The sequence below is a fragment of the Macrotis lagotis genome, chromosome 7 (genome assembly GCF_037893015.1).
Source record: "Macrotis lagotis isolate mMagLag1 chromosome 7, bilby.v1.9.chrom.fasta, whole genome shotgun sequence".
Taxonomy (NCBI): domain Eukaryota; kingdom Metazoa; phylum Chordata; class Mammalia; order Peramelemorphia; family Peramelidae; genus Macrotis; species Macrotis lagotis.
Genome location: NC_133664.1, coordinates 122,482,546 through 122,506,011, shown reverse-complemented (window position 1 = coordinate 122,506,011; position 23,466 = coordinate 122,482,546). Strand labels below are relative to the sequence as shown.

General features: G+C 35.0%; 1 protein-coding gene across 2 annotated transcripts in view; it reads left to right on the top strand.

The window, feature by feature from the left end:
- Positions 1-23,466, top strand: part of SND1 (staphylococcal nuclease and tudor domain containing 1) — a 520,505-nt gene that overhangs the window by 302,266 nt on the left and 194,773 nt on the right. For both annotated transcript variants that reach the window (XM_074193769.1, XM_074193768.1), the window contains one exon: positions 15,422-15,494. In XM_074193769.1, coding sequence (XP_074049870.1) covers positions 15,422-15,494 — 73 coding nt within the window. The remainder of the gene's footprint in view (positions 1-15,421; positions 15,495-23,466) is intronic.

Sequence of the window (23,466 nt, the reverse complement as noted above, 5' to 3'; positions counted from 1 at the left end):
TATCATATTATGTGATCCTCTGAAATCTCTTATCTGTCTTAACTGCCCCATTAAATATATTGAACCTTTTTGTTTTTTCTGCAGACCTGAATTTCTTTTACTGATACCACATCTTACTAACTTTATTCTTTGACTCTTAAGTTTATTTTTTTACTGAAAATAAAATTACTTCTACCTTGTATCCCACCCTGTCTTCCATACCTATATCTGCTCTGCAGCATTTTCTTAGTGCCAGGACTTAATTACCTCTCCTAACTTTTAGGTAACTTATCTTCTAGGAAGGCCAAATTATTTAATTCTACTGATTGATAGTCTGCTTTTAATTTATGCTGGAGGCCATTTTTTTTTCTATTTCATCTGTGACTGCAGTAAAAGGTATTTTATTTTGTTTTGTTTTGTTTTGATTTTTGCAAGACAGTGGGTTAACTCTTGCCCAAAGTCACACAGCTATGTAAACATTAAGTATCTGAGACTTGATTTGAACTTAATTGCTCCTGACTCCAGGACCAGTGCTCTATCTACTGTGCCACGTAGCTGCCTCTAGTAAAAAGTATTTTAGAAGTTTATGAAGTCTTTTTAAAATTCCTTAAAAATAAATAAACTTTTGCATGTATTTATACTATGCCCTACCCATTACCTCTCTTCCTCAATTGAACTGGGGTGAAAAAAAAAGATGAAAAAGAAAATCCACAACATTAAACAGGCCCAATTCAGCAAACAGATTCTCATGTTGGCCATATTCTCATGACCATGCCAAATCCTTTCAACCCTGGCTGAGGCATTGACTTTTTTGAGTAAGTCACATTATCTTTCTGATTCATAGTTGACTTATGTAAAATCACAAGTGTCTGGGTGACTGGAATTTTCTTTTCCTACTTTATTTTTGTCATCTTTTGTTCTCTTAACTTTAGAGAACTATTGGATTTAGAGCAAGAATTATATATAAGAAATCCCTTAGCTCAACATTTTAAAAAACAAAATATCCCAGAGAAGTATTTTTGAAATTCTGTTTTGTTAAGTATTTTCCATTTACATGAAAAAAAATTAACATTCATTTTTTAAATTCAGAGTTTCAAAAATTCCCCTCTTGGTTGGCCCTCTTTTTTTTTTTTTTAGATTTTTTTTCAGGGCAAATGGGGTTAAGTGGCTTGCCCAAGGCCACACAGCTAGGTAATTATTAAGTGTCTGAGGTCGGATTTGAACCCAGGTACTCCTGACTCCAGGGCCGGTGCTTTATCCACTGCGCCACCTTAGCTGCCCCATTGGCCCTCCTTTTTTGAGAAGGCAAGCAGCAGTGTTGATAGTATTTGTGAAATCATGCAGAGCATATTTCCACATTAGCTATATTCTAAAATGAACACTAACCAAAAAAACTATTAAAGTAAAACAAAAAAGTATAACTCAGTCTGCATTAAGGGTTTATTATTTCTCTCTCTGGAGGTAGATAGCTTTTTAAAAAAAAATTATTTAAGACAGTGGGGTTAAGTGACTTGCCCAAGGTCACACAGCTGGGTACTTATTAAGTGTCTGAGGTTAGGTTTGCACTGAGGACCTCCTCACTACAGTTACAATATTCTTTCCACTGTGCCACCTAGCTGCCCCTTGATAGCATTTTTTATTATGTATCCTTTGGAGTTGTCTTTAATCATTGTCTTGATCAGAGTAGCTAAGTCATTTATCCTTGAAATATTGCTGTTACTGTTAACATTGTGCTTCTCACTTCATTCTTTCAGTTCATATAAATCTTCCTAAGTTTTCTGAAATCATCCTGGTTTCTTAAAGCACAGTAGTATTCCATCTCAATCATCAACCACAACTTGTTCAGCTGTTCTCCAATTGTTAGACATATTAATATCTTTTATACCTCAATAATTTTCATGTAAAGTACCACCTGTTTACTCCAGAGCCCTCTCTTGAAACAATGACAATTAAGCAAAATAATTGAAGTCATTACTGAATCAGCCAGTGTTGTGTTCCATGTAATCAAATGTATAAATTAATCATTTTTAAATTATTTACAATGTGCTAAGCACTTTGGTTTCAAGTAGAAAAGCAATATTTAGTCCCTTCTCTCAAGGAGCTCACATTCTAATGGGGAAGAAAGCACACATGAAAACTTTTAGATACAAGGAAACTGGAAAAAGTCCTATGACCCTTAGAGTAAGCATCAAAGCAGATTTGAAGACTTCTTCTTTAATGCCATTTCCACAGAAAAATTTCTTTTAACTTTTGACAGAGTTGGGGGACTTTGATAGCCAGAATTTCCCTTTCTCAGGTTTCAGTAACTATGGATGGTATACGAACAGAAATAATTATCAGGTAGCATCTTCATGGAGATTGCTTCTCTGAAGGACATCTGAGGACACTAGTCTAGAAGCATTTCTGTTCTCAGGACTTTTGGGTCCAGGCTGTGTTCTGTCTCCATTCAAGTCTTTTGTGGGGGTTGATGTTCAGGTGATGGTGGTTGTTTGACTTGTCTGATACATGCTACCTTCCCTCTGCTGCAACTGACCGATTTGCCTGCCTTGTGTAATGATAAGATGGTGGGGATCTTCGGACCCTTTTCTACAAGAGCTGTTTCCGCAGATGGTGGATGTGAGGGCTGGGGGATGCTACCACTCCCAGGGCTCCCTGAGCCTATCTGCCTATTGGTGACACCATTGAAGAAAGTGGGATCCCTATTTGCAAGGATTTATTTCCTCAGTTTATCTACTTCTGTAGTCCTTCACCTTTACCTAAAGGAAAGAGGTGTGTTTCATCCATCTTTTGTTTTCCAGAGACAAGTTAATGTTCTTTTTGTTTACATTTGATACTCACCCATTGTTCTTTCTGTGTCTTATTATCCTTCCTAGAAAGGTTTGGTTAATCTTATTATTTGTTTTAATTTTTCTTGAACCAAGCTTCACATTCTTTTACTACTTTCTACAGCTTATATTGTTTTGTTCCTCATTACCTGATACTACTTTGCTTCCCTTACCATACTCCTTATTGTCTGACATTTTTAAATTGGCAATGGTGGAATGCTTTGCTGCCAGTCTTTAACCTCTCTACTACTTTTTCTCTGAGACACCACACTTTATTATCAGGGAAGTAATTTGACTCTGGGCAACATTGTATTTGTCTCATCATCACATCTCTCACAATATATACTTTACAGTAAAGCTCATAAATATAAGCTATTTGAGGGTAGAGACCAAGTTTTGCCTATCCTTTTATTTTTCTCAGTACATCTTCCAAACTAGTCCATTTTGATGATGATTTGGCCCATGTTTTGCTGAGTGTAATTCATGCCTGAGCAGTCCCATTCATTTTAGATTGCTGGCATGAAAGCTACTCTTCTGTGTCTATGTCATTTGTGCTGAGACTGTTCCGGTAGTGCTGAGACAGTGGTGACAAAATTGCTCTAACCTTCATTTGTAAGTTTCAGGTATGTGATTCCAAGTGTAAGGCAATGACACCTAAAATAGGCAAGAATTTCCAGCTTTTCAGCGACTTCATGAGGAGTGTGGTCAATAATTTGGGTTTCTGCTCAGTATTAGACACTTAGTCGCAATTTCTCCTGACTTGTATTTGGAAGCAAGTTGTAAGTGACTACACTACCATTCAAAAATTTTTCCTCTGACTGCTAGTTTTGAGGCCAAGTGACTTTTAGATGTATATTTTCTAACTCCTTACTTTGTCCTTTGTTTAACAGCTACCCTTTATTTGTATACATTTTATGTTACCATGGATTATCTGCCCTTTTTTGTGCAGGAATAGCCATTAAGGAGACACAGTAGGGAAGTTTAGAAGTTAAAAGATTCATTCCTTGCATAATGAAAGAGGATGTGGAGCTGTGGCAGCAACCTGCAGAGAGAGGTGGGGCGGGGAGGAGGTGAAGTTTAAGAGATTGCATTTGTAAAGCAGGTGTCATTGAAACAAGGCTGTCATCCAGACTTCGAATCCTCTGTTGCTCTATAATTAGAGAAGGGTTTTTTCATATACTTAGGTAACTGGATTCAGTTACCTAACTGGATCCAGTTGATCACTGGATTCAGAATCAGAGAACCAAAATACTGGTTCTTATTTCTTGTGTAATCTTGGGTAAATTATCTAACCTCTGGGTCTTCCTTCAGACTTCTTGCTGTACAGCTCTCCAAGGTTACTTCAAACTTTTAAATTCTATGATTCTTCACAAACATAGCTGGAATAATCTGTAATACCCAGCATTTGTGCAGAGAAAAGTGGCCTCTGATCAAGTGTTTACATCTGCTGTGCATGGATTCCTTTGTTGGGTATGGTAAGATACGACTTTGGCAATCAGCAGCAGCAACATGATATATCTTATCCCTTTTACAGAGATTTGAAAATGGTTTTGGGGAAAATGTGACCCACCCACCCCCACCCCAATTGAAAAGAATGAAGTTTTATTTTAATTTGGGAACTGCATCTAGGTACTTCTGAAGTAAAGAGCTAAATGCTGTTTTGTTAGCTTTCTGCTTTGTCAACCCTGGGAAAAAGAAGGTTTAAGATATAGTAAGCTTCACCCCTTTCTGTATAGCAGAAATGTTATCCAGTAAACCAAAACAACTACCTTAGGAAATGAAATTTGAATCCATTTAATGAGTGAAACTATAATTTTTTTCAAGGATCTTTCTTAGTGACCTACACTTGACCTATATACTCACATATATGTGTGCCTCCTGTTGGCTCAGGTTTATCATTTCTCTAAAGACTTCCCCAAGTAGAAGTATACTCTATATTACCTCACCTTAAGCAAGGTAAGTCTGATAGAACTGAGACCTTTAAAAAAAAAAAGAATCCAAAATATTTTGGAGTCAGATTTTCTTTTTTTGTTACATATTTCCTTCTTTTCTATCTGACCCTCTGAAGCTAACTCTTGTTAGGGTTTCTAATTCTTCCTTGGGGAAAATTCCTTCATTTATTTATTTATTTGTTTGTTTGTTTATTTATTTATTCTTTTGCCCAGTTTGTAAATACTATTTATAATGGCTTTATAAATTATAAATGTAATTTCTTTAGCCTTTTCAATTTTAAGAACTTGATCTAGTTACCTTATAGCAAATTATATAATTATGAAAAAATAATTGCCCTCATTGTTTTCCAGTGGCCACCTAATTATATAATTTGACAGTTACGAATTCTTAACTTTGCCATTGTGTAGAAAACATGTCTAGACTTCCCCAAGTTTTTAAAGCTCTCACTTGAACCTGTTGACCCTTCAAACCATCATACTGTAGCCAAGATCCTAGAAAAGTTTTCTATATTGGTTTTCTCCATTTCTTCAAATCCCACTTACTTCTCCTTAACAGTTTGAGCCAGTCATTCAACTAAAACCATTTTCTACAAGTTTATTTTCCTATTTCTGTCAAGGATACTACCGTTCTTCCAGTTACCCTGTTTCTCAATATTGGAATCCTCTCCCAATCAGTAACCAATTTTTTTATTTTAATTTTATGATAACTTAATATTGTTATCTTTCAGTTTTATATTGTCATTGTTTCTTTTCCTTCCCCTTTCCCTCTGACCTTTCTCATTAAATCCATTCCATATAACAAAGAATTCTTTTTTAAAAAATAAGATGGGAAAAACCTATATCTAAAAATTCATGCAATGTTTCACACCCCTTAAATCCTCACATTTCCTTTTTAGGGTTGGGAAATAGATGCATTTTATCATCTCTTCTTTGGGGACAGTTTGACTTATAATTACACATTGTTCATTTTCATTTTGTTTTTTGTCTTTTGCAATTTGAAATGCAACTTGCAAAAAAGGTCAGTCAGTAACCATTTATTTAATGCCTAATGAGTGCTAGACACTAGTATATACAGATACAAAAAAATGAACTAATCTTTATTCTTAGACCTTGTTTTCTTAGAGGAAAGAGAATCTACATATATCAGTATATTCCAATTAAATGCAAACTAAATGCAGGATAGTTAAAGAAGGAAACATTAGTAAGTAGGGGTATGAGAAAGATTTTTGTGCAGAAGGTAGACTCATTGAATCATCTATGAGATAGAGTTGAAAGAGGAACATTCTATGGGAGGAGAAGGGGGAATAGTAAGAGTAGTCAGTGCAAAGACAGAGAAAAAGGGAGTTTTGGACATTGTGAGAGAGGTTCATCTAGCTATGCTTTCCAGTGCCACAATAAAGACTTTAGTTTTTAAATCCCAAATTGCTCTTCAAAGTATATTACCATGTTGGCTGGATGAGGGAAGAAAATAGACTCATCTGCTCTGAATTGTGAAAGCCCTATGAGAACATTTCATCAGACTTGTATTTGAGCAGGAATCTTGCCTAGAAGATTCTTGACTAGTAATAATCCAGGTTCAATTCAAAGACCCTAAGTGATAAAGAACTTATGACCTTATAAGACATACTCTGCTACATCTGACTGCTTTAATCTTGAGGAATTTTATATTCTTATGCAACTTTCCTCTCCACTTCTTCCATTCATTTTTATATTTTTTTAAATTTTTATTTATTTTGAGTTTTACAATTTTTCCCCTGATCTTATTTCCCTACCCAACCCTCCCCATAGAAGGTAATTTGTCTGTCTTTACATTGTATCCATTGATCCAAATTGAATGTAATAAGAGAGAAATCATATCCTTAAGGAAGAAACATAAAGTATAAGAGATAGCAAGATCAGACAATAAGATATCAGGGTTTTTTTTTTTCTAAATTTAAGGTAACAGTCCTTGGTCTTTGTTCAAACTCCAAATTTCTTTCTCTGGATACAGATGGTATTCTCCATTGCAGACAGCCCCAAATTGTCCCTGATTGTTGCACTGATGGTGCAAGTCCATCAAGGTTGATCAACACCTCCATGTTGCTGTTAAGGGTATACAGTGTTTTCCTGGTTCTGCTCATCTCACTCAGCATCAGTTCATGCAAATCCTTCCAGGCTTCCCTGAATTCCCATCCCTCCTGGTTTCTAATAGAACAGTAGTGTTCCATGACATACATAAACCACAGTTGGCTAAGCCATTCCCCAATTGAAGGGCATTTACTTGATTTCCAATTCTTTGCCACCACAAACAGGGCTGCTATGAATATTTTTGTACAAGTGATGTTTTTATCATTTTTCATCATCTCTTCAGGGTGTATACCCAGTAGTGGTATTGCTGGATCAAAGAGTATGCACATTTTTATTGCCCTTTGGGCATACTTCCAAATTTCTCCCCAGAAAGGTTGGATGAGTTCATAGCTCCACCAACAATGTAATAGTGTCCCAGATGTCCCACAGCCCTTCCAACATGATCATTTTCCTTTCTAGTCATATTGGCCAGTCTGAGAGGTGTGAGGTAGTACCTCAGAGAAGCTTTAATTTGCATTTCTCTAATAAGTAATGATTTAGAACAATTTTTCATATGACTATGGATTGACCATTTGTCAATTGGAGAATGGCTGGTTTAAAAAAAAAATTTGACTCAGTCATCTGTATATTTTAGAAATGTGTCCTTTGTCAGAAACATTAGTTGTAAAGATTGTTTCCCAGTTTACTTCATTTCTTTTGATCTTGGTTACAGTGGCTTTGTCTGTGCAAAAGCTTTTTAATTTAATGTTATCAAAATCATCTAGTTTGTTGTTAGTGATGTTCACCATCTTTTCCTTAGTTTATCCCTTTCCATAGATCTGACAGTCAGGTAAATTACTCTTCATCTTATAGTTTGCTTATAATAATTGCTTTTTTGTATAAATCCTGTATCCATTTTGATCTTCTCTTGGTATAGGGTGTGAGGTGTTTGTTTGTCTGATCTAAGTTTCTTCCATATAGCTTCCAATTTTCCCAGCAGTTTTTATCAAAGAGAGAGTTTTTTATCCCAATAGCTGGACTCTTTGGGTTTATCAAACAGAAGATTACTGTAATCGTTTTCCTGCTATTGCACCTAATCTATTCCACTGGTCCGCCTCTCTGTTTCTTAGCCAATACCAGACAGTTTTGATGACTGATGCTTTATAATATAATTTTAGACCAGGTAGGGTTAACCCACCTTCTTTTGCACAGTTTTCATTGAATTCCTGGAAATTCTTGACTTTTTATTTCTCTATATGAATTTACTTATGACTTTTTCTGACTCATTAAAGTAATTTTTTTGGAATTTTCATTGGTAGGTCTAAACAGGTAGTTTAGTTTTGATAGAATTGTCTTTTTTATTATATTAGCTCGACCTATCCATGAGCAGTTGGTATTTGACCAGTTATTTAAATCTGATTTAATTTATGTGAGAAGTGTTTTGTAATTGTTTTCAAAAAGTTTCTGAGTCTGCCTTGGCAAGTAGACTCCCAGGTATTTTATATTGTCTGAAGTTAATTTGAATGGGATTTCTCTTTTTAACTCTTCCTGCTGTATCTTGCTAGACATATATAGAAAATTTGATGATTTATGAGGGTTTATTTTTATATCCTGCAACTTTGTAAAACTGCTAATTATTTCCAGGAATTTTTTGGATGATTTCTTGGGATTCTTTAGGTATACCATTATGTCATCTGCAAAGAGTGAGAGTTTTGTCTTTTCCCCTACCAATTCTAGTTCATTCAATTTCTTTTTCTTCTCTAATTGCTCAAGCTAACATTTCTAATATGATATTGAATAGTAGTGGTGATAATGGGCATCCTCGTTTCACCCCTGATCCTATTGGGAATGCCTCTAGTGTTTTGCCATTGAATATAATGCTTATTGATGGTTTCAGATAGATAAATTTCTGATAGGTTTGTTGTTGAAAAAAAATTATATTAACATAGTTTTCCTAATATTGAACCAACCCTACATTTCTGGGATAAATCCTATTTGGTCAAAATATATTATCCTAATGATTACTTGTTGTTTGTTTTGCTAAGATTTTATTTAAGATTTTTGCACCTATATTCATCAGGGAGATAGGTCTATAATTTTCTTTCTCTGTTTTAACTCTTCCTGGTTTAGGTATCAGTACCATATTGGTGTCATAGAAAGAGTTAGGCAGAGTTCTGTTTTCCCCTATTTTCCAAAGAGTTTATAAAAAAGTGGAACCAGTTTTTCCATAAATGTTTGGTAGAATTCACTTGTGAATCCATCAGGCCCTGGAGATTTTTCCTTAGGGAGTTCAATGATGGCTTATTGAAGTTCTTTTTCTGAGATATGGCTGTTTATGTATTTAAACTCCTCTTCATTTAACTTGGGCAACTTATGTTTTGTAAATATTTGTCCATTTCATTTAGATTATCAAATTTATTGGCATAGAAGTTGGGCAAAATAATTTTGAATTAATACTAATTCAATAGATATTTTGCTTTCAGTTTTATTAATTTCTCCTTTAATTTTTAGAATTTCTAATTTGGTATATAATTGGGGATTTTTGATTTGTTCTTTCTCTAATTTTTTTAGTTGCATATTTAGTTCATTGATTTCCTCTTTAATTTATTCATGTAAGCATTTAAAGATATAATATATCCCCTGACATCCACTTTAAGTGAATCCCATAGGTTTTGGTATGTTGTTTCATTGTTGTCATTATCTAGGATAAAATAATTCTTTCTATAATTTGTTGTTTGATCCACTCATTCTTTAAAATGAGGTTATTCAGTTTCCAATTAGTTCTGGGTCTATATCTCCCTGGCCCAATATTGCATATGAATTTTATTGCATTATGGTCTGAGAAAGATGTATTCATTTCTGCCTTTCTTCAATTTATCATTGTGTTTTTATGCCCTAGTACATGGTCAATTTTTGTGTAAGTGCCATGTACTGCAGAAATAAATGTATATTCCTTTCTATTCCCATTCAGTTTCCTCCATAAGTCCATCATGTCTAGGTTTTCTAACAATCTATTTACCTCCTTAACTTCTTTCTTGTTTATTTTATGATTCAATTTGTCTAAATCTGAGAGCAGGAGGTTGATGTCTCACAGTAGTAGAGTTTTGCTGTCTATGTCTTCCTGTAGTTCTTTCAGCTTCTCCTCTAAGAATTTGGATGCTATCCCATGGGGTACATAACTATTCAGTATTGAAAATACTTTATTGTCTATGGTACCTTTTAAGAGGAAATAGGTTCTTTCCTTATCTTTTTTAGTGCTGTCTATTTTTGTAGCTGTTTTGTCTGAGATAAGGATTGCTACTGCTGCTTTTTTTTTCCACTTCAGCTGAAGCAAAAGATATTTTGCTCCAATGTTTTACCTTTACTCTATATGTATCTCTCTGCTTCAAATGAGTTTCTTGTAAGTAGCATATTGTAGGATTCTGGTTTTTAAGGGAGGTTTCAACCCATTCACATTCAAAGTTATAATTACTAACTCTTTATTACCCTCCATGCTATCTTCCCTCTATTTGCATTTCCCCCCATTTTTTCCGCCTTTATCCGTATTCCCCAGTATTTTGTTTCTAAATACCACCCCCTTCAGTGTGTTTGTCCTCTTATATACACCCCTCCCCTTTATTTCCCCTTTCCCTTTTCCCCTTTTCCCTTCCCTTCCTTCTGTTCCCATTTTTCTCCCCCTCCCTGTCTGCGGCCTGTCTCCCCTTTTCCCCTTTTAATACTTGAAAGGTAAGATATTTTTTAAATTAAATGAGTGTGTGTGTGTGTGTGTGTGTGTGTGTGTGTGTGTGTGTTTGTAAGTTAATTTTAAGCCAAGTCTGATGAAAAGATGCAGGTGTTTCTCATCTCCTCCCTTCTACCCCTCTATTATCATAGGTCTTTTGTACCTCTTAATGTAATGAGATTTGCCCCCATTCAGTCCCCTCCCTCCTCATAGAAAATCCTGAGTATCCATCATTTCTGCCCAAGTACATTCTATCTAATAGTTACAATTCTTGAGAGTTATTAGAGTCTTTCTCCCAAGTAGAGATATAGCCAGTTTCATCCCATTGGATAGTAGTCTCCTGGATAAGTCATGAGTGTCCATCATTTCTGGCTAAGTATATTCTCTTTGACAGACTCATAATTCTTAAGGGTTATGAGACTCTTTTCCCCCATTCTGGGATACAACCTGTTTCATCTTATTGGATATCAGTTTTTTTCTTTACCCCCCCCCCCCTTTTTTAACCTTTTTATGTGTCTCTTGAACCTCCTGTTTAATGTCCAAATTTTCTATTTAGCTCTTGTTTTTTCATCAGGAATTTTTGGAAGTCTTCCATTTTGTTAAATGTCCATCTTTTCCCCAAAAGAGACAGCTCAGCTTTGGCTCAGTGGATCCTTGGCTGCATTCCAGGCTCCCTTGCTCTTCGGAATATCTCGTTCCAGGCCCTTTGATCTCTCAATGTTGATGCAGCCAGGTCTTGCCTAATCCTTACTGTGGCTCCTTGGTCTAAATTGTTTCTTTCTGGCTGCTTACAGGATTTTCTCTTTTATCTGATAGTTCTGGAATTTGGCCGCAACATTCATTAGTGTTTTCATTTTAGGGTCTCTTTCTGGAGGGGAGCGATGTATTCTTTCAATAACTATTTTGCCCTCTGGATCCATGATATCAGGGCAATTTTTCTATCACTAAATCCTGTAGTATTAAGTCTAGGCTTTTTTTCTCTTCAGTGTTTTCAGGAAGACCTAAAATTCTCAGGCTGTCTGTCCTCGATCTGTTCTCAAGGTCAGTGGTTTTGCTGATGGAAGTATTTTAATTTTCTTCTATTTATTGATTTTATTTAACAGGATCTTACTGTCTCATAAAGTCATTGGTTTCCACAGACTCCATTCTTTTTTTTTAGAGAAGAATTTTCTTCATTTACCTTTTTCAACTCCTTTTCCAATTGGTCAATTCTATTTTTGAAAGAGCTTTCCATTTGATCTATTGAGGTTTTGAGAGAATTATTTCCTTTTTCATTTCCCCATTTGAGGATCTGAGAGAATTTTTCTCATTTTGTATTTGTCCAATTGTATTTTCCAATTGATTTTTAAACTCCTTCCTTGTTTCTTCAAGGAGGTCTTTCTGTGCTGGAGACCAGATCATTTTTCTCCTCAGAGGTCTGATTTAGGGTCTTTTCCTTCCAAGGATTTTTCTATGTACCCTCCTTTCTGCTGGCCTTTCTTCATTATTGATTTACTTGAAGTCTTGTAGGTAAATCAGTAGTAGAACCATAATTTGAAGCTTGGACTCTTGAAAAGGGCTAATAGGTACAAATAGGATCCCTAAAGGCTTTACTCACTGAGTGTAATATCTCCAACTGGCTAGTAGGGGGTGCTGGTTGCTTTCTCTGGAGTTTCTGTCACCTTGATTGAGGCCCTCTCCCTTGGCCCATGACTGCGGAAGACGAATCCTGAGGTAGCTGTTCTTTCTCCTGGCTTTTCTTTCTGATTTTTGTTGATCGGATTTCTGTTAAGAAGTTTGTTTCATATATCAGGGGAAGATCAGGAGACTAGCCCTGTGCCTGTCTTCTCACCACCATCTTGGCTGGAAGTTCCCATTTTAATATTTTTTAAATCCAGAAATCTTCTCTTCTTCAAGCTAAATATTTCCCATTTCCTTCAGTTGATCCTAGTTTTACCATTTAGATACCCTATAATTTGTCAATATCCTAAGTTATGACATCCAGATCTATACATACTATACCACTTGGATCATAGTAACAGAACTTTAGCCTTCTTCAATCTTCACTTCTTTGTTTCTATTATTTTAGCACACAGTATATTTTGGGCACATGACAGTCCCCTTTTCCCCTACCCTTCTATACTTGCTCATCCTGATTTTTTTTCTTTTTACTTTTTTAGTAGAGCTATTAAGAATGAGAAAGGATTACATAGCAACCTAAGACTTAGCAGAAACCTCAGAGTTTCAAGCTTCATTCTGGTTTAGAATCATTAACCCTCTAGAATTGAAAGAGTTTATTAGGGAATAATTTAATTTCACAGACTTTGAGAACTAAAACAATAGTCATAAGCCACCTAATTCAACCTATATCCTGACTCAAGTGTCCTCTACACAAAACTTGATTGTGTACCTATTTGCCCTTTACAAGAGTCCATGCTTCAACATGGTTCTACTACTGATTTATCTACAGGAGACTTCAAGTGAATCAGTAATCTTATTTGGATCTCAGTATTCTAATGTGTAAACTAAATGGTTCAATCTAGATGACCTTTAAGTTTGTTCTAGCTCTAATTCATTGCTCTTAAGATATGTGATAGATCTTTCAACTACCACACAACATACCATATTTTGGCATATCTTTTTTGGTAATGCCTTCTAATGAGACAAAATTCACTTCCCATGACTTCTCTCCTATCCCTTACAGTTCAGGACTACCTTCCCTCTCCCCAATATCACAATATTTTGTAATGTAAAGTTCATATTATTTTTAGTTATTTAGTTCTTAAGCCCTTATTTAAAAATTGAGCTCTATGAGGGATTGATATTGAAACTTTGTGCCTCTTCTAGCCTCTAGAACAAATATATATTACACACTTCACAAGCCCTTGTTAAATCCACTTAATTTAATATCGAGCTCCATTTTTCTTTTCTCTTTGCTACAAGGCTCATTCCAGCTATCACTTTCTTTGTTCAGACTATTTCATTCTTCCTTCCTTTCTTATCACAGTTTTACCCATCCTTCAGCACTGAATTCTCCTTACTCTGTGTGTCTCTCATTTCTACTCTCCTTGATCTTTTACTTTTCTTGACTCCTCAGTCTTTAGGGTCTATGTTACCAACTTGGATGCTATCTTGTTTTCTTAAATTTCCAGGTATATTATTCTCATTTCTCCATCTGATTCAAGTTTTTTGAATGTGGAATCTGGGAAAGTTCTTCCCATTTTCATTTTATTGATGAATAAACTGAAGTCTTAAGGTAGGAAGGGACCTGGCTAGTGTTGCATGATATGGGACTAAGCTGTCTCTTTTCACTAGTTCATGCTATTTTTCAGGGGAGCTCTTGAACTTCTGGAATGTGTTACAATGGAAAATCTTAGGAACTCTCATTCACTGCAGTAAAATAACAAGAAATGTGAACTATCATCTTTAAAATAATCTTTTTTTACTTTTTTTAACCTCTAAATTTAAAATTGAATACTACCTACACTTATAAATGGAAAAGGGATTTTTCTTCTTTTCTGAATATAAATAGTATTGTCCAGGATTAATTTTTATTACTCTGGAAGAAATACCAAGCATCAAACCAGTTTGTCAACAGATGCAGGATTTTTACGCTAATGGATTGTATTTAATTCTCTTTCCTTGATTGCATTTCACAGACCTAATAACTCTATTTCTAAACCATTCCAATCTGGCTTCATGGCCAAGTCTGCATTTCTTCCTGTCTTTGCCCCAATTCTCCGTGTTTTGTGAAAATGACTTGTCTGCAACTCTACTGAGCCAGTTTTCCCTTTACTTTGCTTTACTATAACTGTGAATTAATAAACAAATTATATTCTCAAGTACCCAGTAGGCAAGATCACCTCTTCCTAGAAGAACACCCTTCTGTTCACCTCTCCTGTAGCATCATTCTAATAGGGCCTACCATCTATTCTCCCTTTATCTCCTAGATATTTGATTCTGTTACTATTTATTAGGAATACTACATACTCTGTAATTTAAATTTGTGTTTAGTCATATCCATTTAATATAAGTCTTGGGTCTCTAAGGCAGTGAAATAATTTTTACAAGCTTACTTTTATATAGTAATTGGGGGGAAGTTCTCTTTCAACCTTACTTTCCCAGAAAACTTGGTAAAATTTTAGTCAGTTAAATGTGGTTCTTCAATTTATCTGTTTATTTTTATAGGAATCTGAGAGAAGTTGTGATATACATGTACATGTACAAATGCACACACACACACATTCTTAATGGAAGATGGTTATGATAGAAAGTCCCTGAATATTCATGTAATCTGAACAAAATTCAAAGTCAATAACTGGATAGTAAGATGTTGTGCTTCTTGTAAATATTGTGGTAATTACAGCTTTAGTCTGAATTGAAAATTGTCCTCAGGGTCAGTTCTGTAGCATCTGCTGATTTTTTTTTTTTGTGCCACTTAATGACTATTCTTTATGATACTCCTTTATTAAAGGCACTTCATGTTTTTTTACCTCAGAGCAATTTATTTCCATTAGAATTGTATCAATACTTACATATTTTGCATTTTTAATGTTATATGATTAAGTCTTAAAAAATTAATATTTTAATTCTCATTAGTTTGATCTTCCAACTGATTCTTTTTTTTTGTACCTGGAACAATGCCATTTAATTTGGAAACAAATATAAAAGCTCCTTCTGATTATCAGATATACATTTAACTGAAACTATCGGTTGAATGCTGGTAATTGAAATTGGGAGAAGCAGGGGCACATATCTCTTTTCCTTCTTTCTTCCCCATTCTCTTGCACACACTGGTTATTAAGTAGCACACTGAATATTTTGGGCATGTGGCAGATCTCTTTTCCCCCACCATTCTATACCCGTTCATTCTGATTTTTGTTTTTATTTTTCTTTTTTTCTTTTTTCTTCTTCAATAGAGCTATTAAGAATGGGAAAGGATTACATAGCAAGAAGGAAGTGCCTATCCATCGTGTGGCAGACATCTCTGGGGTAAGATACATTTTTTTTAGAGCATGGAATAGAGGAATAAAACTTGTTGCTGATTCTTTTCAGGAGCTCTGATTATGGGTGTTTATTATTGAGCTTGCTAGTCTTCTACTCTGAAGGTTCAATGTCCTTCCTTTTTCCCCTACCCCTACCTTTTTCTATCTTGCTACCTTTGTATTCAAACAAAGCAGCATCTGCACAATATTTCTCAGCTTAACTCATCCAATCTACTTAAGCTACACATTTAACATTTTCCTAGGAATAAATGTGGCTTCTACTTCACAAATGCTTCCTCTTTTTTTCTGGCTTTTTCTGAGTTTTTCCTCAAGCATAAAAAAAGTTCCCCTTTTACAAGATCTTATGCCTAATAATTTGTGAAGAGATGGGAAAAGGGAGGATAGATGTGTTAGTCTTTAGACATTGATAGAGAATTTTCCCATTTTTTTTCACCCAATTTGGGTAAATGTAGATAGGAGGGAGAGACATGAGTCCTGCTTCGTGGATGATGCTAAATGGATGAAGAGTACAAATGAATCAGTGACACTTGCAGTTTTGAGCACCCTTAAGTCTGTGTCTTAAAGGCTACCTTGGGAGAAAACTTCACTTTCAAATATTGAGAAACTTCTCATTTTAAAATATCTTAGAACTTCTTAGATTCACAAAGAGTGTTTGAAGTCAACACTGTTTGTTCTTCTCCTTTGCTGGACCTCTTCACCAGCATTTCCAACTCTTGTGATTTAAATTTGTGGTTCATGAGTTACAATGCCCATGGTCTAAGTCTTTTGTGGGTGGGACACTGGGGAAATAGTTTATGCCATTGGTAAAATGATCACATATATCAGGGTAGGTTATCTTTCCAAAAATGATCCTTTAAAGGTGAACAGACTAAAAAAATCTCACTCCAGACACTCAGTCCAGAACATGCTTTGGGCAATGGAACGAAAATGCTAAAAACAAAGACTTCTTGAACTCAGCATAGCTCACAGCTGAGATGAATTAGGATCTTTTATCTTCCTGTTATATTTTGTTTCACAGCCTGACTGAATCTCTTTTCTAATGCTCCTGTGATTACGTATTACAAATGAGAGGGTGGTCATGGTTCCCTATTCTTAATAAAGAGGAGACTAGGTTGAGCTGCCCACACATTATAAGCTCAATGTATCTTAGGAGCAGTGATTTCATTTCTACCTTGCATTTACACATAAAATTGTAGTTAGTGCTTCAGGGTCCTACTTTGAAAACATAAATCTGTACTTTGTGTTACATTTTAATTTTAGATCAAAAATTCTGAGAAACATAGTTGTTTCCTCATGAGTTGTTTCATCCAGTTTGGGTGGATGTAGATAGGATGGAGAAATGTATGAGTCCTCTTTCATAGATGATGCCAAATGGATGAAGAGTATATATATAGATGGATCAATGACACCAGCAGTTTTGAGCACCCCATTTCTAGGGGTATCTTAATGTATCTTAATGGTTTGAGATCTGTGCTTAATTCGGTTCTGTACAGTTAAAGTTACTTTGAAAATTTGGGCTTTGCCCAATTGATATTCCCCCCCCCTTTTAATGCTTCGTTTTGATAAAGATGCTAAATTTAATGATGATTTCCTAAATTATTGGGCTAAAAGTGAGCCATAACCCTGTGTTGGAATGTATAATATAGGTTCTGATAGTAGTACACCTTTTGATATGGAAAGACCAATTTAACCTTTCATTGCTTCATTTTTTTTCATAGATTTCTAATCCCAGATATAAATTAGTTAATAGATGGGAAAGGAAGCTAACTAGATTGCTTCAGTGGAGAGATCCCAGCTTAAAAATGTAGTTTATCATTGAACGGGAGAGACTACTACTATGATATCCTTCTATGCCATTCTTACTTATGCTGTCTTCTGCTCTGATTTTTGAGGTTTCCCTGTGCCTACCAGTCTCTCCCTTCACATACTTTTTTTTTTTTAGTTTTTTTGCAAGGCAAATGGGGTTAAGTGGCTTCCCCAAGGCCACACAGCTAGGTAATTACTAAGTGTCTGAGACCGGATTTGAACCCAGGTACTCCTGACTCCAAGGCTGGTGCTTTATCCATTACGCCACCTAGCCTCCCCCCACATACTTTTTGGTATAAAGCAATAAAGAAAGCCATCCCCTTTCTTGTTAAGAAGAAGGAGGAAGAAGAAGATCATAGCTTTTTATTTATTTTTATTTTATTTCTGGTTATTAGAAGAATGACTTTTTAAAATTATTTTTAGTTACTGTTTAAACTATTTAAGTTACTATTTAATGCTAGGTATCCTATACAATATAAATATGATGTCTAAATCTCCTTGCTTACTGAAACATTCTGATCAGCTTCTTTTGGGTGTAGATTAGGCAATTTTGTAAAAACAATGGCTAACACAGGCAAATAACTCACAGAGGATGAAAAATGAACAGCCATAGAAAGCACATATTGAAACATTGTTTTGTGAAGATTTGATAATCATTTAATAATTTTTCCCCAAAATTTGATTCCTTTACTTAGTTTAATAGTTGTAAAAGATAAATGCTAAAGTACCATAGATGACAGCACATACTATTTTGCTGCCAAAATAATTTAACATGAATTAGTATCTGTGCCTACTCCTTCTCTTCCCCCCACCCCTACACCCTTGAGAAATGCATTCATGAATTCACAATTTTTCTCCAAACCACCTCCTTCCCAAGAAATGGCAGTCTATAAAAGAGTATGTGCATTTCATAACTGGTTCAGCCTTATTTTTTCCCCTTAGATTATCCCTTCGGCAATAATCCTTAAAGACTTCACAAATTTGCAGCTTATTTTTTTTTGTCATTCCATAATACTCTTCCATTTCTCTCAGTTCCAGTCAATCCGATCTCATAACCTATACCACATTCCATTTCTAACCACTGAGCCTTCTGGGCCAGCTATCTTGAATGACCTCCCTAGAGCTCACTTCCTGGGGGCTTTCTTTAATATATAGATCAGAAACCATCTCCTATGCAAGTCCCTTTCTGATCGCTTCAGTTTTTAATGCTCTCTCCCCCTTGAACTTATTTTTTTTTATTACTTCCTATATTCTTCATAGTCATTTAATCCTTGTACATTTTTATTCCTCCAATAGAGTGTAAACTATTCTTGGTGGCCAGGCTTTTTTTTTTCCATCTTCATATATCTTATTACCTTTCATATAGGACATGCTTAATAAATGTTTAATTGACCTTGCCTATTTGAAATGTCATTTTTTTTCCTCTTGTTTTATTTCTTCCTGACCTTTTACAAAGGTGTGCAATTAATAGTCACTTATGGTCTGGGTTTCCTAGGAGAGTAGATAAAATGCCATGGAATGTTCTGAGTGTCTTTATAGCAGTTTCCCTACAATATAGAATTTGAATCAAAGGAAAAGGACATCTTCATTCTTTAATATTCATCTTTCCCAAATAGCAGTAGTCTTATTTATTTTATCCTCCTGCTGAGGGTCAGAATAAATTTAAGCACCCTTCTGTGGAGACACAGTAGAATTGAAGAACTGATTCACAAAGGTATATGGGGGAACAGTGTGTACCTGAAGGATTGAACATGGCCTCAGAGATAGGTGCTGATTACCCTTTATGGCTGGCATGTTGTAACATGTTGTAACATGTGAAATGTGGCAAGATAGGCTTAGGGCTAAGACCTCTTAAAGCAGTGTAAATTACATTGCTTTAAAACTTAACAACTTTACATTTTTAGCCAAGAAATCTGTTCCTTGGATACAAAAAATATTTTCTTATTTTGAGTCTCCTCCCAATTAGATATTTTCTCCCCAACTTTATAATTTTCTTCTAGTTTCTAATTTTGCTGTATTTTCTCTACTTTTATATTATTAAACAATATAAATGATTTATACCAATGATTCCTATCTTTTCATACTTTGAATGTTAATGCTAGTTAAAAAATTCTATTCAAATGCTTTTAAGGTTTCTTGGTCTATGGGTTAAGGATTTTTTAAAAATAATCTTAGGCAGTAATCTCACTATTTTCATAGTTTCATTCTAAAGTGAAAACTATTTTTGCCCCAAGGTGTGCATAGAAAAGCCAAGGAAAGACAATTAATTGACTGAATGCTGGTCAGGTTTTTATTGTTCCAATCTCACTTTCTCCCATTTTACTAGATAACTGTCACATAGATGTTTTTCCTCCTTACTTTTTTTTTAACCATTCTCTCCCTAGAGTACCAAAATGTCAAATATGTCTCAGTATCAAAAGTGTGAAAGAATCTTTTTCATCTCGGATTTATTATTGTTTCGCTATAACTTCTTTATGATATATTTGATCTCCTACATATACAGTGGTAAATAATAAAAAAAAAGTGATACTGCTAAGGTGTCTTGTTTTTCTGTCAAATCAAATTAGTTACAATGTATAGGGTGAGAGGGCTTTATTCTTCAACTTATTTATCAGTATATCCCAGTTTTCTGCCACTGTTCATCTGTCCTTTCTGGCTTCAAAAAGCCAGCTAGAAAAGGTGATTTAAAAAATGATTTGGAGTTTATTGAAAAGCAGTTGCAAAACAAAAGGAAATTACTGGATTTGCAATCAGAGGGTTAGTTCAAACCATTGACAGTATGTTTAGGTTCTTGAACAAATCACTTAGACTTATGTCTAAAATGAGGAGTTTGTACCAGATGACTTCTGAATTCCTTTCTGGCCCATCTCTTCCTGTGCTTGAGTACATTCTTGACACCCACTTGAAGACCTATTTGATTCTTAGAACAGTAATATTATCACATCATTTCTTCTTTAATATCAGTCTTGATGGTAGAATGAGTCACATGAGAACTGCCTTTGTTCAGATCTCCTCTCAATACATTAGGAAACTCTTCTAGCTTTTTTAGTGAAGCAAAAGTTGGTTGCTCCTTTCTTGATGTGCCCTACAAAATACTTCACATGAGGACAAAGAATGATCTATTACCTTTGGGAAAGAGTTTCAGTAAACTGCTAGTGGTAGAAACCAGGTTCAAGAGATTGAATAGAAGCAGGTGATATAATAAGGTTGGATCATCAGATCTAGACAATATTTCCAGCATCTGGGCAATGAAAAGTAAGAAGAAGAAAAGAGAGAGATAAAAGAGTCAAAGGAGAGTTTCCTTAAAATTGGAGAAATCTGATCTTGTTTATAAGTATATGTACCCATTTTATTGTTCTGGCATTTAATTGGGTATGTCAGCTCTACCATTCAAAAACCACAGTTCCCACTTGTTTAAATTAGCTGATTTATTTAACTTCTTTATTATCCTCTTCTGCCCATGGAATCAATATTCTACCATAGTTTTTCTCCAAAAAAACTTCAGAATCTAGTTCTCTGGACTTTTTCATAGGTTTCCATTAACACACACACACACACACACACACACACACACACACACACACACACACACACCATATACATATATGTGTTTACACATACATTTTTATTTTATACTTTCCTTTATTTTATAATAAAACAATTTTTGGAAAATCAGATCTTGATCTCAGTTGAGCCATATAAGGGAAGTCTTCCCCCCTTCATCCTCGCCCTCCCCCCCAAAAAAATTCTACACAGGTCAGTTTGTAGGATATCAAATAAAGGTTCATCTATGCAATAAGAGACAAAATAATCATAGAATAAGTCATAAGGAGTTGGAGACATGAAAGGATACTGGCTTAGAGGCATCTAGTACAATGTTTAACTTATGATAAAGGAACTTGAGACCCAGAGGAAAATTGACTTACCCAAGGTCACATAGGCAATAAGTAACTGAGAAGTAATAAAAGAAATTATTTCTCTTTGCTTTTTCCATTGGACCATGCTGTAAGAAATATAAAATTCATTTTTCTTATGATTTTAATGTAGAAGTACCAATCTCTAGTACTTGTGTGATAAGCTCTCCAAACCTCACTGAGATCCTAATTTTCTTGCAGTTTATATTTACATGCACACACTCTCTTGTCTTGGTCTCAGTGTCTGTCTGTCTGTCTGTCTCTCTCTCTCTTATTTTGAAGCCCACCGCATATTAGAAAAGGGGTAAAGAGGACAAAGTGACAAACAGATAGGTAATAGCCCCATAGTGACAAAAATCCCAGTAAGGCAGAGTATCTGGGATATCACTGATGTAGATACTTCTTCCAGTGATGCAGTTCACTAGGAGCTCTTGCCTATGTCTTCCCATAAATCAGCCACCAGGCATCCATCCATCCAGGATACAGGAAGTCTTCCTTTTGTTCTCTTGTCATTATGTAGGTGCTAACAGAGTATACTGACTGCCATCAGGCAGTCTACTACAAGACCAGACCATCTTTTTTCCCCATCATGAATTTCTCTCCTGACATTATTTATATAGCTCCTAATTCTTCATTTGTAATGGATTTCAGTCTGCTCATACCTATCTACTTTTTGTCTCTATACTAAACCAAACTGTCAGGGAACTCAGATAATTTGGGAGACCATAGTTTGTAAGAAAATGCGAATTTTTTTTCCATGCATTGATGACACTACCTAATTATGTTCTTTTCTTTATATTATCAGAAATTGAAGTCATTGAGCTCTGGTAGAGGTCAACAAAATAATCTACAGTTAAATTTTAGGATGCTTTAGGTAGATGTTTTGGTGATATAGCGGTTCTAAGAGTCCAGTGCTTCTTGTTAATTGTTTTATTATTTTTTTAATTGTAGTGATATGTCTATACTGTGATATTTCAAAAATCATATTTAATTACTCTAATTATATTTTTAGTTGCTACTTTTAGTGCTCCAATTTAGATTTCTTTGTATATCTCAAATGGCAGAACTTTCCTTTCTTCTAAATATTCTTCTTCCAGAGGAACTGGATACTATATACTATTTCCCAGCTGTAAAATAAGAAGATTACATTAGATGATGGACCTCTAGGGATAGCTCTAACTTGCTCCTCTCCATTCTTTTCTCAGTAATCTCAATTTTAATTCATAGGAGACTATATTATTCTATAACTCATATACATACATCATCATTGGGAGAATATTGACCCTTAAAATTCAGACCTTTGATTCAGGAAAAACTTGGGAACCTTAAAAGGACTGTACAGTTTCTCAAAAATCAGTCTTACCCACTATTAATTTAGCCTACTCTCTCCTATTCGGTTTTGGTCTCTACTCATTGTCTCCTTGCAGTATCTGATGGGGATTAACACTTTTGAGTTGTATATACAGCTAACTGTTTTCATAGTCTTAACAAAAGGCATTCTCTTTCAATAGGACCAAAAACTATTTTAAGTGATTATATATATATTCCATTTTGAAAAATTCTTTATACTTCCAAATTTGATATAATCAGCACATTCTTAGCTCCATATATATGGCATTTAGATCTTCTTGTCACTAAAAAGGAATCCCATTCTATTTGGACTCTGTACTAGTTCTTCTCAGTGACAGTGGGAATCACCTTGGGGAACATATGTCTTTCAGGTTTTTTTTTCTTAATAATTAGAGAGTTGTAAAGCAAATATTTATGTTGTTTTCTTATAGATTCATGCATGATTTTGACATGCTTGACAACACTGTATTAGAGGAACTCTTTTCATAAGGAATTCTTCTATATGAACTCAAAATAGTAAACAGAAATTTAACAGACAAGGTCCTGTACTAGCTATGTCTTTTGGGGTCATATATTTGAATATAAAGATATTATCTCCTATGTAACATCATTTGCAGAAACCTACCTATTCCAACTCATTTCTTCAAGTATACACTTAATGAATGGTTGGATTATTCTGATAAAAATATCATGGAGATGGAAAGTATGCATTTAGATCCATTGTTATTGATATACCCTTAAGCTCTTTGTTGCATTCTCTCTCCTCCCTTTCTCCCTTTCCCTCTCCCTCTCCCTTCTAGTACCATGACACACATTGTTCCTTCTGTCCACATCTCCAAGTGAAGTCATCCTCAACTACTTCAGATTGGAGGGTGGGGGTCCTCAGTT